The sequence below is a fragment of the Lactuca virosa genome, chromosome 3, assembly GCF_052849685.1.
Source record: "Lactuca virosa cultivar CGN04683 chromosome 3, Lactuca_virosa_CGN04683_v6, whole genome shotgun sequence".
NCBI lineage: Eukaryota > Viridiplantae > Streptophyta > Magnoliopsida > Asterales > Asteraceae > Lactuca > Lactuca virosa.
The window spans coordinates 82,078,783-82,095,856 of NC_136428.1; the positions used below are offsets into that span (position 1 = coordinate 82,078,783).

Below are 17,074 nucleotides of genomic sequence, written 5' to 3' on the forward strand. Positions count from 1 at the left end.
TTATATTTATATATGATTATTAATAAATTAACACAAAAAAGTAATAATATGTTCAGATATATATCTTACCAATCCAACATAACGTAGGGTTGAGTCCATATCTTCAATAGAAAGCAAAAGATTCTCAAGGAATTTAGCTTTGCATTGACTTTCTGATAACTTACCTTCAAGATACGAATTCTATAATGTAGTTTTAAAAAGTCAATTAGTTTTTTTTTAAGAATTTGTATTTACCATATAGTTTAATCAACAATGAATATTAATGAAGTATACCTTCAACTCCATCTTGCAATAAACTCTCAGAGGAGATTCTGGTGCACGCTTACTTTCATCGAGATTCAACACTGGACTCCAACAATCAATAACATGACCAAATAGTTCACATGTAGGAAGAAAACTTTCCATGTGAAACCTCTGAACAGAAAAACCATCCAGACTGTGGAAAACTATATCACTGCAAAAAAACGTGACCACTTGTTACTTTTTTTAATATTTAACCAAATAAAGTAACTAACATTAAACATATGTTAAATGTAAATTACGTTGGCTTGCCTTGGAGAGAGAATATCCAGTCTGCTACACGTTTTTCTGGTCGTGGAATTCCTTTGGTGATATCAACATCACGTATAATGTAAGGATATTTGAGATAACCGGACTTCATGCGAGGCATGTCCCCTCTTCTATTAAACCCCTTCTGTTCATTCATGAATGGAACAATAGACAAAGGCATTGCTATTTCTATTTTAGCTGGTGATGTACTATGAGAAGACTTTCTTCTAGATCCATTCACGGAGTCTGCATAATCCTTTGACATCTGAATATTATAGTTTGCTATCGGTAAGTTGTCAAACTGTTTATGAGATATTGCAAGAATTAGTGAATGTTTGATTTCATCCTCGTTATCATACCACCATTGAGATTGAACTGGTTCATCTGATGTTGCAACTTCTTTAAATAGATCATTTAAGTTGTTTTTCCATTCTTGGACCAATGGATTATCGAGGTATTTCTTGACAGAATCGTTTATTTTATCTTCCAACACTTTCTTTTGATGCATGAGCATGTCGTGCATCTCCTTTATTGTTGAAAGAGTGGCCTATTAAAGTCAACACGATGTGATTATATACAAACCAAATAAAAAACATCAATATGTCATAACGTATTAATTAATACTATATTAATTCATCATTCACATGTCAATAAGTAGTAAACTACCTCAACTGTTTCACCACTTCCACTGAAATTTTCTTTTCCTTCATTTCCCTATGAAAATTAATAAATTAAGATTTTTTGAATTGAACATAATACTATATATAAATCATTTCAGATTATATAAGTTTACCAATATTAATCACCTTTTGAATTTAATAATTCAATACATGAATTTATTAGTTTAAACACTCAACATATTATTTATTAATGATTATATCATACTAATACCTTAAAGCATCCATGACTTAATTTCACACCTTCTCCTGCATCATTTGTCTGTCAATATGTATGAATAGAATTAATGTCGATTAAACAGAATAATCAAATATAAATCTAATATGCATTACTGAATATAATAAGATAGTACCTGAACTTTTTCATGAACTACATTACCAGTACCAACTGATTCATTGATGACTTGAAATGGTTCTTGTAATTCACCCATACCCAAACCTATTGTCCTACACTCGACTCTTTCTCGCTCACGCAGTTTATCAACATTCCAAAAACATATTTTTGGTCTGCCTCGTACAATCTTTACTGAATCACATCGTACACTTTCTACATATAGCAGCTACAATAGACACAAATAAAAATTTAAGTAAGTAAATACACTTTAATGAATTTGTACACATATTCATTTATTGTGAATCATTTAAGATAATGCATGTGAAAAATTAATATATTTTGAATGACATCTGAATTTTATACAAAATCTTACCAAAAGAAAGATAATTGGCCCAACATAGAATCCTTTTCTGCTGTATGGATTCCATGCACTTTTTGTGTCCTTAAGGCAATCAAAAACATATCCATACCAATCGATGTCACTTAGATCCAGGTCTTTTGTAACTTTTGATAACATGGAAAGGTCATATCTTCCCATACTCATTGACTGACCTAGTGTATTACACAGCAGAACAAAGATGTTTACTTTAAAAAGTAAATTTGCACGTGTTGTTTGCGTAATAGCCTGTTGAACTGCCCTTGGTCTAATATTATCTTCATCATCGAATTGTTTCCTCCAAGCAGTGATCGTGTCGTCTGTAACATGTCTATAAGCCATCGACTTTATTGCAACATTCCCTAAAGGCAGACTTAACAATTCGTGAATAACCTCCCGATTTATTGGTATATCACGATGATGAAGCCTGAGTACCATCCTATTTGCATCAAAATTCCTTACCGTATAATGCCCAATAATTGATGCATACCCATCCACTTTCATATTTAACAAATGCCCCAGACCAATAGAAGAAATATATGATTCCTGTTCCTCACTAAGGTTATGCATACAATTGTACAACACATTTGGTGATGTTCGTACTTGTATTCTCCTTGGTTCTTTTGCATTAGTATCTACAACTTTAGGCACTTTTCTTGCTTTCCCTACATTTCCTTTATTATTCTTTCGCCTCTTTTGTACAACTACATTTTTACTTAATTTCTTCACATGTTCTTCATTTTCATTTTTGAATGAAGTGCCATGCATCCTATTTTTCCTAATAACCACAGTTTGAGCATATTCAAAATCCGAGTCAACATCGACATCAAACTTATTGACCTTGACCTTACTTTTCAAATTATGTTCTTCTGTTAATACATATAAAACAATATAAATGATTATAACGAAATACCGAAATAAACTTCAAATAAATTTAATTTTAACTAATTCATTACTTGAACGTGAGTTTAAAACAACAACTTCATGACCCTTTCTTTTACAACTGTCAAAACGTTTTTTTGTTCTCAGTTCATTTTCCCTCTGTATTGCATTTTCTGGTGTCGGGTCTACACTTTCATTCCAACCTGTCAAGATGTAGTTAATATAATCATTATATAATACATTTGAAATACAATTTTCATGACATGTAATAATCATTAATACTTGTTTGTTTCTTTATTTTTTTTCTTAGATGTTGAATCCAAGTCCTTATCTGCATCAAACTTCTTCACCTTCACCTTAGTTTTCATAGTTTCTTCTGTTAATACATATAAAACAATATAAATGATTATAACTAAATACCAAAATAAACTTCAAATAAATTTAATTTTAACTAATTCATTACTTGAATCTGAGTTCAAAGCTACAACTTCAAGACCATTTCTTTTACAACTGTCAAACCGTTTTTTTGTTCTCATTTCATTTTCCCTTTGTATCGAATTATCCGGTGTGCGGTTTACGCTTTTATCCCAACCTGTCAAGATAAAAAGTAACACAATCATTATAGATTACGCTTACAAATACAATTTTTAATGTCAGGTAATCATCATTAATACCTGTTTGTTTCTTTATTTTTTTCTTAGATGTTGAATCTTTCTTTTGCATTTGTCTTTTAATTCGAGGTTGTTCTGTTTCGTTTCCTTGATGGTCTTCATCTTCCATATCAATAAGCACCGGATTTGATTCTTCATTAGTGAATTTGCTGAATGTCGTCTTTAGTAATATCCTCTCGCTTTTCTTTCTACCTAAAAACAACAATAAAATAACACTTTCATTGCTTAATCACCAATGTATCCTTAATTACTACATCGATCATACATGATCACTAATAAACACATATTTAATGAATCAAATACACAATCATAGAGTAATGCCTATAACAATCAAAACTAAATACAACCTAATGAATGAATAATACTATATAAAATCATACTTTCCCTTTAATCAATATTAAATACATATTATTGAATTAAAAAAATCATAAACGAATATAAAAGCAATAACAAAGGCTATCAATGTAATACTTTTACACTTAAACACCATTCAAAATCGCTTACTTTCATTTCTTAATCACCAATATATGTAACAATTAAAACTTAATAGTAAAGTATATCTAAGTTTGTTAAACCAAACCAACAATGATTATCAAAACTTAATAAAACAGTATAAAACATTTGGTCATATACACCATTAACCATTAATTACTACATCAATCATACATGATCAATCATAAACACATATTTACTTAATCAAATACACAATCACAGAATAAAATGCCTTTAACAATCAAAACTAAATACAACCTAAAGAATGAATAATACTACAAAGAATCATACTTTCCCTTTAATCAATATTAAATACATTTAGTTCCTTTCATAGTTCCACAACACTAATCATTTTTGATTAAAAAAATCATAAGCAAATATAAAAGCCATAACAGAGACTATCAATGTACTACTTTTGCACTTAAACACCATTCACAATCGATTAGTAAAATTAATTATTCATGTTCTGTTAATCATCGACTACATTCTTTGACCTTCCATAACAGAGTCTAAAATAAAAATTAAAAAACCCTAATTTTAGGGTTTTCACAATCGTGTTTAAATTGAAAGAAGTTATTGTTATCAAGTACGAATACACATTCAGAGACAAGAACGATTTTCAAACGTAATCATAAACGATTTTTCAACATTAAAATTGATATCAGACGCTTGAAAATTTGAAAAAAGCTACGATTATCAATTTCGATTACACATTCAGAGACAAGAACGGTTTTTGCGACATTTAACATTTCAACCACATTCACGTACGATTTTGCAACATTACACTTTATACCAGAGGCTATAACATAAAAAAATAAAAAAAAAAACCTAATTTTAGGGTTTTCAGAATCGTCTTAAATGTAAAGAATCAGAAGAATAAAACCTACGATTATACTCATTTTCCAGTTAAACACCATTCATAATAGATTAGGAAGCTTACTTCTTCCAGTTTTATTCATCATCGACGACATTCGTTCACCTTCAACCTTCACATACTCCACAATCGACAAAAGTGTTTACGAAAGAACAGTAGCAATCGACTATTGTATAAATGCCTATTATTGAGATTATTTTGCATTGCAGGTGAAGATATGATCGAATCCTCCCAAAGATAAGAGCTTAGTTGTGATTACTAAAACATATGAACAGTTTCTTTTAATTATATCACTTACCCGATATATTCAAAATGGATGACATCATAAAATTACTTGAATACCCTTTACTATTTTTTTTAATTTAAAATGACTTTAAAATAATTTATTCTTATTTTAAATTAATGATTAATAATAGCCTTAGATTTAGAAATTTTAATGTACCAGATTTGTTCTCACGTTCTCAACATTTTAGGTGTTTTCATTTGATCATTTACCTCTCTCTCTCTCTCTCTCTCATTCTCTCTCTCTCTCTCTCTCTCTCTCTCTCTCTATATATATATATATATATATATATATATATATATATATATATATCTTCTTATTTAATAAATGAAACCTTTTGTGCACGTGTCACTTCCACCAAACATTTTACATCAAAGTGAATTTCCAGTTATACCCCTCCTTCATTCAATATTCAATTCAATTCGACTTTTTTTTTATCTAAATCTGAATTCAAATTTTGAAATACAAACTCTCTCTTAAAAATCAATTTCTCTCCCCCTCATTTTTAATATATTGTTAAATGGGTTGATATAATTTACATATATAGTCTCTGATTTAATATCTTAATTGACTTAAATGGTCCTTATTTCATAGTTTTTCTAAAAAATATTATTTAAAAGTTTACAATCAATTTAAATTTTTCACAACATACTATTATAACACTAATGGTTTTCCAATTAAATTACACAAGTACTATACCTTATATTTTTTATTTGATACTTAAGAAAATGAAAGTGTTGAACTCAAATTTAAAAATTTAATAAACAATGTATAAACGTCTTAATTATTTATTTGTTTTAAATTTAATATACATTTATATATACATTATTATTTACAAAATAACTTTTTACTATCATGTTTTTAATAAACTACTTTAATAAAATTTTATAAATCTTTGATTTTCTATTATCATTTTTAATCAGCAATATTATTTTTCTTTCTTACCCGTGGTTTCCACGGGTTGTAACCTAGTATATATATATATATATATATATATATATATATATATATATATATATATATAGGGCTAGATTATTTTGTTTCTTACATTTATTGTGTGCTAGAATGCACCAATATAAATTTAGTAAATTAAATAATTATTTAATTAAATAAATATAGATATTAAATGATTTCCATAATTATATGTATATTAAATGATATCCATAATTATAATTCTCTTTTTATGGAAACTAATTAAATCCGTCATTAATGTCAGATTTTTTCAGAATGAATTCGCATATAGGTTTTTATATATGAGTTCGTATTTTGTTTCAGGACTCACACACTTAAAATACAATAAAGTTGCATGGAATATGAAAAACGAGAGTGTATTCTACTAGAACACACTCTCATTCTGCTGGAATACACTCTCATTCTTCTAGATATGAATTCATTCAGAAAGAATATTATTGTTGATATTAATGACAAATTTAATCAGTTTCCAAAAAAATGAGTTATAAGTATGGATAGCATTTAATATACATATAATTAATACTAAATTCCTATTGGTGCATTGTAGCACACAATATATGTGAGAAACATTTGAACCTACCCCTCTATATATATATATATATATATATATATATATATATATATATATATATATATATATATATATATATATATATATATATATATATATAGAGAGAGAGAGAGAGCTAGGTTCAGCTATTTAAAGTAATTATTGTGTTATTGTATGCACCAATCAGATTTTAGATAAATCAAATCATTTAATAAATAATATAAGGGTATTATAGTAATCTTATTATTAGTTAATTATGGTAAAATAGATATATAATTGGATATTAGCTGTATTCCTAGTGAATCGCAAGAAGCACAAATATATTTATCACACTCAGTCGGCATCAAGATTCAAAACCCTAAATTGAAGCCAGTATCGTTCCTGATCCACCGTCTGATCCTAAATTGAACATTCAGTCGATTATCAAGATGTAAATCAAAGTCAACATCGTCTCTAATCTACTGATTCTTCTTCTTCTACAATCGATTGTCAACATTCAAAAACCATGACCATGTGATGAATATCCATCTCGAATTAATCGGTAAGCTTTTTTTCCTTAACGTTTTTTTTCTTTAATCGATCAGTCGAAACCTTGACTGCCTTCCTGGTCGTGTCCGCCTCCAAGGAATTTAAGAGAAAGAAAGGTTACCGGAGAAATAGTTTCCGACGATTGATTTATCGGCGACTGTAGATGTTCAGTCGTTGTTTCTGACATGCACTAGCCTTCGTTCTATAAGCTTATCAAAAAACAAACTTTCCGATTCTTCAGTTTTGTCTGTTTCTCTCTCCAACTGTGCAAATATGGTCACGCGTAATTTCTCCGGTAATAAGTTCACCGAAAACCTTCCGAGCACTCTCGCTTCTTGCAAGTACCTTTCATCTCTAGACCTTTCCAACAACTGGCTTTCAGGTGATATACCTATTGGTTTTATCCCTAAAGGACCATTAACTCTTAAATTCCTTGAGAACCTGCCTCCAATTCAGTTCCAAATCAACAACCTCTTTCAATTCAGAAACATATCCATATCCATCGCATAATCTTTGTTCTTGTTTCTCAATATATGTTGGCAACTCCAAAAAGAACTCAAATCTGATGTTTGGTAATTGATATGAATTTTTTGATGTTGCTGTGATTTAAGTTTTGATGTTGCTGTGATTTTGATAATTTTTTGATATTGATTATTTTCCGATTCTATGCTATTCTGAATTTCTGATTTCATATGTTTGCTAAATTGTTATTATATTACTGTCATTTAATTTTTGATGTGACGTTCGCTCTTATTTCTTTTCAAATAGATTATGCTTTTGATTTCTGTTATGATTTCTGAAACAGACTAGAAATGGTCATTGGATATTTCTTGATGAACTTAATCTCGCCCCTTCTGATGTTCTAGAAGCATTAAATCGGTTTGTGTATTTTATACCATTCCAATTCTATCAGAATAGAATCACGAATTCAGATTCTATCGGAATGGAAACACGAATTCTAATTCTGTTGGAATGGAATATAAATATTTTCTCATTGATTATACAGGTTCTACAATTTTTGGTTATTGGTTTTGGTGCAGTTAACAAGTCCGCATATTTTTCCAAAGGAATATAGTTTTTTATTTATCATTTGCTAATGCGTTATTGGATTCTAAACTACAATTGGATTTGTTTTCACAGAAGTTGATGCTTGAAGAACGGACAACAAAATTAAAAGTGTTTCTTAGCAACATTATTCTTTTAGAATGAATTAGTGTATTTGTTAGATTTTGATGTTTTTTTTCTCGATTTGAAAGTTTTTTAGTTTTATTCTTTAACAATAAATGTAATTCTTAACAAATGTTACATGTATTCTATAAGAATTAATGTAATTTTTGTTTTAATTCTTCAATTGCTGGTTCGAGAATTTGTTATTCTACAAGAAATTTTTAAAGTCATGATCAAGAAATATGTTCAAGAATATTTTTATTATTTTATTGTTCTAGAATATTTTTATTTTTGAACATACTCAAACATATTATGTCAGAATGTCCGAATTAAAAACCTTATAATTAGTAAAAATCGGATTTTTAAAATTAATAGAATCTATGATCCCTTAAAATATGCAAATTTCCTTTATTAAATCTATATTAATTGACTAAAATACCCTTCTAGTTAAATTGGATGATATTTTTCAATTATATTTAATTCAATAATATGTATTAATCACTTTTTTAAAATAAGTAAAATGATTGGCCCACATTTATGTATACAATAACACAATAATTACTTTGAATAGAATAACCTAAGCCTATATATATATATATATATATATATATATATATATATATATATATATATATATATATATATATATATATATATATATATATATATATATATCAATTCAATGTCACATATTAGTATTAAGCGTGGAAAATATTAGAAAAATTTACCACATTCAAATATAATAAAAACATATACGGGCAACATGTGGTCCCTAAAGATTTCAAAATTCAAACCAACAAAAAGCTATACAAAAGAAGTTTGGTTCCGTTTTTTAGCCTATTAAGCAGTGCGTAATACAATTTTGTATTTCATGAGGATAATGAAACTTCCGTATCTAATCTTAAAATTTAAATCTTAAAATGAAACTTTCTGATCTAATCTAAGAAATTTAAATCTTATCAAAAAACCAATCAACCTACCTGATTTATAAATATATGTGAACCTCCTTTTAAAGATTTTTTTTTTGAAAGAGCCAAAGCTCATCAAACTACCTCCTTTGAAAGATTGAAAACCCTAAAAACTTATACGCATTTCACCACTGCCACTGGCGCTCACCGGAGGCTTCGTTAAAAGCTCAAACTTTGCACACTTCAAATAACTTTCACCCTTTGGTAGTTGGCCATCGTCAGACCTCCGCCAGTGCTCATCGGGGATAAGATTTTGCTTACCGAAAATAAGTTCGGCTTGCTTACATATCCCTTCGTCAGGAAATAAAAGTGGGCTCCTTGTGTAGTTGTGGATCTCACTTCTCCTCCGCTTCCACCGGAAACAAGATTTTGCTCGGGCATCGTTCTCACCGGAAAGAAATTGCACTTGGTATTCTAATTTCACTTTCTTTATCGCTATCTTTTTAAAGTCTCAATAGTGTGAAAAGTAAGGACAAGAGTAATCAGTAATACGATTATGATTTGTTAAAAACTTCAAATCAATTGTCTGCAATATCTCAAAGGCTGCAAAAGTGAAAAAAAACTAGAAAAACATTTAATTATTTTACATAGATACTAAAGAATTTGAAAAAAACTTTTCTCAATAGTCAATACTCACACGTTATTGTGTTTTGTTAATTTATTGAGCGATTGAGAATTTATTATTATATTGTCTTATTTTAGATTGTATTTTTGTTAAACCATTTGTTTTTTTCAATCTATTTGTTAAAAAAGTTATGTCTTTTTTGAATTTTGGTTTCGGCCCCCTACTTCAAACGCTCGTGTTCCGCCCCTGACTCTTGTCCTTACTTTACACACTATTGAGACTTTAAAAATAGAGAGATAAAGAAAGCGAAATTAGAATACCGAGTGCAATTTCTTTCCGGTGAGAACGATGCCCGAGCAAAATCTTGTTTCCGGTGGAGGTGGAGTAGAAGTGAGATCCACAACTACACAAGGAGCCCACTTTTATTTCCTGACGAAGGGATATGTAAGCAAGCCGAACTTATTTTCGGTAAGCAAAATCATATCCCCGATGAGCACCGGCGGAGGTTTGACGGTGGCCAACTACCAAATCTTTAGGGACGACTTTTCATAAAAAAATATTTATATAAAAAATATTTGTCGTTTCTGAAAAGTCAATTTTCTTGTAATTAAATTAGAATAATTAGAAATTTATATAAAAAAAATATTTGTTAGATTTGTTTATATGGTAACATTTTTGTTTTGGAATTTTGATTTCCGACCCTAATTGTACTCTTCGTCTTCCTCCGCTGCGGCCAGGCAACCCATTTTTATATAATAGGCTTATGAAAAACATTTGGGCCCTACCTTGGGCCTGGTCTTGTACGCTTGAGTCTTGTAGTGTAGTGATATAATACTTTGTTAAAGGCTTTTCCTTTTTATTGATTTCTAGTAGATTTTAAAGTATTGATTGATCATGTATCCTTTTCCGCTGGCCTCTCACTTTTCTTTTATATAATCGTGCTGTTCCAAAAAAAATATACTATAGCTTGAAGTGATAAAAGTTAAACAACCGTGTGTCAATCGGTGCTTATATTAGTGCAAAAAATTGCGTCTCTTGATAAATTTGTTTTTTGTATGTTAAACATGTGTTTCTTTATCATATATATTTCCTTTAATCCATCTTACATGAATTTAACTAAGTTTCCTATATAGCAATATAACACTTATAACGTAGGACTAATCTATTTGGTAGAGATGGAAGCCTCTTCTTAGAAAAGAGGGTTTCGTGTTCAATGTGGGACATATACTTCAATGTGGGACATATACGAAATAACTAACTCAGTGAATTTAACATATAACCACTAACTAGCCGTTAAAAAAAATTATTTTATAATTTTCGTCATAGAAAGAATCATAGTTAACCATAAACATAGTTAACTATACATATACCCTAACAAACACGCTAACATCCATATATAAATACCTCACAGCCTCATGATTTGTTCAAGTAGTACTACTGAGAAGTTGCTAGCTAGGCTCGCAAGAAACAAAGATGGCTACAACAGGAAAGATAGTGCGTGAAGTTGAAGTGAAATGTCATCGTCACCAGGTCCATGGAGTCTACAAGAACAACCATAACGATTTGGCAGTCATTGCCCCAGATAAGGTTGAAGCTTGCCATTTAGTTTCTGGTCAATGGGATGCTCCTGGGTCTGTAATTCAATGGAACTTCTACCTGGTAAACTACTGATCACTACGACTACCTCAACATAAAAATTGTTCTATCTGCATGTTTAAACTAATTATAGGGTTTTTCCGTAGATGGAAAAGTGGAAACTGCGAAAGTAATCATTGAAGAAGTTGACGATGAATTTCACAAAATTGTGTACAAGGTGATAGAAGGAGCTGTGTTGGAGTTCTATAATCCCGTAATCCTCACTTTCAGTACTGAAGATAAGGGGGATAAGAAGTTGGTTATATGGACTATGGAGTTCGAGAAAGTGAATGCAAGTCTTCCTGATCCAACACACTATCTGGACTTGCTTTGTGCAGTCGTCGAAGATGTGGATGGTCATCTTTTCAAGTAGCTATGATGGAAACGATCAAAGGGTACTGGGTTTGCAATAAAAAAAGGTTGTTGATAAATAATGATAATAAATATTGGCTGCTTGTTAAGATATGTATTTCAGTATTTGTATTGTGAAATAGCCTGATGTATGGTTGTGTGATTTATAATTTGAGAACTTTTTCTAATTTCAGTTTATAATTACAATTATCACTACTATTTTTATTTTGATTACCTTTTTAGAGTGGAGAAAACGAAGTTATGAAATGAAATAATGGAAGCCAGCGAAACTTAAATTGCATTCGGTTCCAATGTTTTTAGGTTATTTTTAATAAATTTCACTTAAGGGAACAAATTCCTTTCTTCGGCTTGCTTAGGTATACCAGTCGTTCAACCAAGCTAATTAAGATACCACACTGTTTGCAAAGATGGGAATTCAAAGTCATTGATTCAATAGTGATATGTGGAGAACGATGTCAGGGACTTGCAATTAAGATAAGGTTGTAGATAGTGTATATTTAGAGAAAATATGAAGGACCCCTTGAGGGCTTAATTATGGTATATTGCATTGGTATACATCAAGTACAAAGACACGAAAAGTTTTTTAGGTCGTAATCTCTATACAATGTATAAAAGTGGATCAAATAAGGACCTTAGAGAGAAACCTTACAGCGGCGATCACTATTCCGGCGGGTTCCAAGCGCCAGAATCTCTTGACGTATTTTAAATTCTTCTTCCCCGAATGAGACATTGTATTAGGGATGACGATCTATAAGGATTATAAATGGAAATAATTAGGGTTAAAAATTTGATTGGGGAATGCTCAAGACCTAACCAGAGAAGCGTGGAAGAGTTTTATTTGCGGATGAGGATCTTGATGAACAACTAAGCTATGGAAAAGTATGTATTAACTCCACACTTAATGACCCTAATGTTCAGTGGCGAATCTAGAACAAAAAACAACGTGGTTCCTTATTTAAATGAAACTGAAAAAACTATGAAAGTGTAGGTATTTTAGCAAAAATAAGGTAGGCCCTAAATTTTTTATATATATATTTGTTGTATTGAAAATAAAAAGGTAGGTCCTAGGACCTACCTTGTGAATGCTTAGCTACGCCCCTGCTAATGTTGATAATCTTCTTGTTAATGTCGATGAGACTGAATATATTGTAGTTGTTCGGGAGATTGCTTCGTGGTGCCCCATGATTATTAACGTAGAGAGTAAATTACACGATTCGTCCCTGGTCTAAGTGCTAAATTGCACGTTTAGTCCTTAATTTCAAAATTAACTCGGATCATCCCTGGTATAATTAAAAGTTGCACGTTTCGTCCTTGACAGACATGAAATGACTATAATACCCTATTCTATTTATTTTTCATTTACTTTTCATTTGTTTATTATTTTTGATTTCTTTTTTTATTAAAAACAATACCCCCTACTGCTCCTTACCCTCTACTCTCATCCACCCCTAACATTCTCATACTTTTTTCTATCCTCGTGAAGAAGAACCACCAACAGTGTCCGGTGGAACCACCATCATCGTCATCATAATCTCCGGCGAGATGTTTGTAAAGGATTTCTGGATCTGAAGGATCGCCATCATCCCGTCTCCGATGGAACCATCAACGACTCAATAACCATTGCCGATGGAACCACCAAATCTGCAATCACCATCACACTAGTCTCCAAAGAAAGACCCAGCCACAGTCTCCACCATCACAAAAACCCTGAAACAGCTTGTCCAATCACTCCTCCACCACCGAGAATCATCGTTAAAACCCCTACAATTACTGTAGCAAAAATCGAACCCACAACCCAATGAAGAATATGTCGTCAATATGGTGATGGTGGATCTCTGTAAGCCTAAAATCGATTTTCTGAGTAACTTCTCATTCTCTCTGTTTCAGCAAATCGAGTTCTTGATTTATGGTTTAACCCTCTTTCTTGTTGCAACTGATTTTAGGGTTCCAGATGAATGGTTGTTGTCAATGGAAATAATTAGAAATAAATGGATTTGAGCCACTGGGTATCAACCATATCATGTTCACTGTCAATGGCAAGACGGGAAGAAACTAGATTCCATTAATGGCACTAACCAAGCTTCGATTTTAGATGGAATGTGCATTTTGGGTTTTAATGGAAAACAAATTTATTGTGTGTTTGTTTGTTTATGTCATGTTTGGAAAATAGGAGGGAGTAGTCTTTAATGGCTGAGATTTAACAGTCGGAGTTGAGCGTGGTGTCGGAAATGTGGCTGGTGGTGGTGCCGGGAAATGTATTTGATGAATAAGGGGGTGGAGGGCGATGGATAGGTGAGTGTAAGAGCTGGTGGGTCCCACTAAAATATTAATCACAATATTTCATTTCTTTTAATGTATAAATTGCAAAATAAATGTTAAAAAACTGATTAAGAAATAGAAAAGGGCAATATAGTCATTTTATGTCTGTTAGGGATGAAACGTGCAACTTTTAATCATACGAGGGACGATCTGAGTTAATTTTTGAAATTAGGGACTAAACGTGTAATTTGACACTTGAACCAGGGACGTATCGTGTAATTTACTCTAACATAGATGATAACTGCCCGAACATGTCTCTACAACATGAGGATAACTATGAGTATAAGGAGGACTATGGTGGAAACAGCAATGAAGAGGGGGATGGCTTTGTGATGCACAACTTCTTACCTCTGTTAGTAAATATGAAGGAGGGTTTGGTGAAAGACGTGTTAAGTGAACCTAATTAATTACACATTAAAAGGGAGATGGGTGAGCCTAAGGTCCAGTTTAATAAAACGAAAGCTCACTATGGGGCACCTTCGGCTCAATGGAGTGATATGGTGGATCAAGAACTTGTGGATGATTTGAGAGATGAACCAGAGGTGGATAAAAACAATGAAGTTATAAAGAATAAAGGTAAGTCGAGAAACACAAATGATGGAAGCGGACCTTTCAATGTTGAATTGACAAAGCAAAAGGGCGACAAGGAGAAATCTGGTTCGAGCAAGGCTGCTGGAAAAAGTGATTTCTTCGATTCCTTTCCCTCTGGGATTAACGGGAAAATATGCGTGTCGCCGATACATTCGACCTCTACAACAGTGGTAAATCCCAATGTTCTTTTTCATCTTCCACGTCTGTCCAGAAAGAAGTGAAGGTATGTATCGATTAGATACACTCAAGTATGAATAACAAAGAATAAACAAACAAAGCAATGATTAAACAGAAAACGGAAGAACACATATAATCACATATATACTTTCACTAAGAAAGAGGGTTCTTACAAAGAGAACGAGGTCACAAAGACGACACAAAGCTTACATTAGGGTTTCACCCTAATGTTAATTATATATGATTACAATAACGAAGATCCCACTATTTAGGGAATGTATACTAATCTATGTAAAGGTCTGATCCTAATCGCTAAGATTACGGGTCATACATCTATCCTATATATACAACGTATAACTGCCTAATATATATGATCCCCAAGATCATATAGTTCACGCTGACACTGCTCATTCTAGAGCTGGCGTTGGCGCTAGTAGTCAGCGTGTAGTGTTTGACTCATCAGATCATAAAGTGTGACATTACAAGAAGCACTTGTTAAGGAAGAAGATCATACCTATTGGTTCTTTGATTGGAGTGATGGATATGTATGTGGAGTTTGGTCATGTTCTTGGTTACGATTTTACAGGTTACAAGGAAGACATTGTCAAGGTGATTGAAAGAAATGGAGCAATAATGGTGGATAAATGAATATATTATCCACTAATCTTTGTGGATTCAAGAGTCGCATGAAGAGAAAGTGGATCAACAATCTTTGCATAGATCATATCATTGTAGTTTTGTGAATTCAAGAAACCAAAATGAGATGCTTAGATTTATTATTTGTTTGTGATTTCTGGGATAATCAGTTTGAAATGGCTAGTAATGGTGCTCAGGGTTAGTGTGTCAACATGTAAAAGTTCTATTAAGTTTTTTATCTTCAAAAATAAACTTAAAGGGATTATAGAGATGTCGAGGATTTGGCATATACGGGTTGCTGCATAAAATCGTTGGGTTAAAAGTTAAAACTGAGTTCTTGTAGAAGCTTTATGATATTGATGTTATCTTGGATCGTGTAAACTCGGATCCGGATTTGGGGGCGGCTAGAATCGAAATTGTTAAAAAACTGTAGTGACTTTTATTAAAAAGTTTTTAATTTTGCAGTGATAAGAACAATTTCAGATTTTCACTACCAAGTCTAGTGACACAAAAGACAACATTTATAACAACTTTGCATTGGGTCCACAATTTCGTAGTGACTTCATTGCAAAATAGGTGATCATTTTGAGGAAAATTTCAAATTTATGGTTATTATTAGGTGAACATCCGCGCGTTGCGTGGAAAAAATAAAATCGATTTAAGTTTAATAGAAAAATAAAAAATTATACTAATACATTTTATAATATTAACAATATTTTTAATAACATATATAAATCTACATTTTACTATAAAATTTTATTTATGCACAACATCGCCTAATTTATATGAATATAACAAAGATTATATGGATTTTTTAACGAATAGTCAACCAAGTAAATATTATAACATCTTAAAATTAAATATTTTATAGTATGTTTTTTTGAGACATATAAATTACACTGCAAAATCTTCTACCTAATACATATTAGCTAGGTTATCCAAATATTTTATATAAGTCAAAAGTGTATTCTAATTTACTTAATTAATCTAAGAAAGTAATTGATTAAATATAAAAGTAAATGTATAAAAACAAACTCGTTATAGTATTCTTGTTTTGATATTATTATGATATCTCATAAACAATATTCATGTATTTAACACGTATGAACATACAATATATGGGTGTACAATATATTATGATATAACTCTTAAAAACACCACATGAATCATATAAAATACATGTACTCTCAAAAGTAGAGTTTTTTCTTATATAAATGTACATATATTCCAAAATCATATCTACATGCTTCATCATTCAATGTAAATAAACGCATCCCAAAAGTAGAATTTGTGTTTTCTCAGGTCATATCTTCCCGTAGGGCCGGTAAAATTTTGAATCAAACAAATAATACGACCACCATTTTTTTTATTTTAATTCATCATCAACTAAAAAAATTAATTTGAAACCATCAAACAAATACCAAATAGATTCAAAATATTGTATTTGTTCAAATCT

The 17,074-nt window shown here is 31.0% G+C and overlaps 1 protein-coding gene across 2 annotated transcripts; it reads left to right on the top strand.

Moving 5' to 3' along the window:
• The first annotated feature begins 11,301 nt into the window (after positions 1-11,301).
• LOC145162430 (kirola-like) lies at positions 11,302-12,062 on the top strand. 2 transcript variants are annotated; one of them, XM_079081575.1, is made up of 2 exons: positions 11,302-11,547; positions 11,618-12,062. In XM_079081575.1, the coding sequence occupies exons 1-2, from the start codon at positions 11,362-11,364 to the stop codon at positions 11,894-11,896; spliced, it is 465 nt and encodes a 154-aa protein (XP_078937701.1). In that variant the 5' UTR covers positions 11,302-11,361; the 3' UTR covers positions 11,897-12,062. The 2 variants fall into 2 exon arrangements, 1 of the variants encoding a protein (XP_078937701.1); XR_013739103.1 differs by having other exon boundaries at positions 11,435-11,547; positions 11,631-11,768.
• The last annotated feature ends 5,012 nt before the right edge of the window (positions 12,063-17,074 follow it).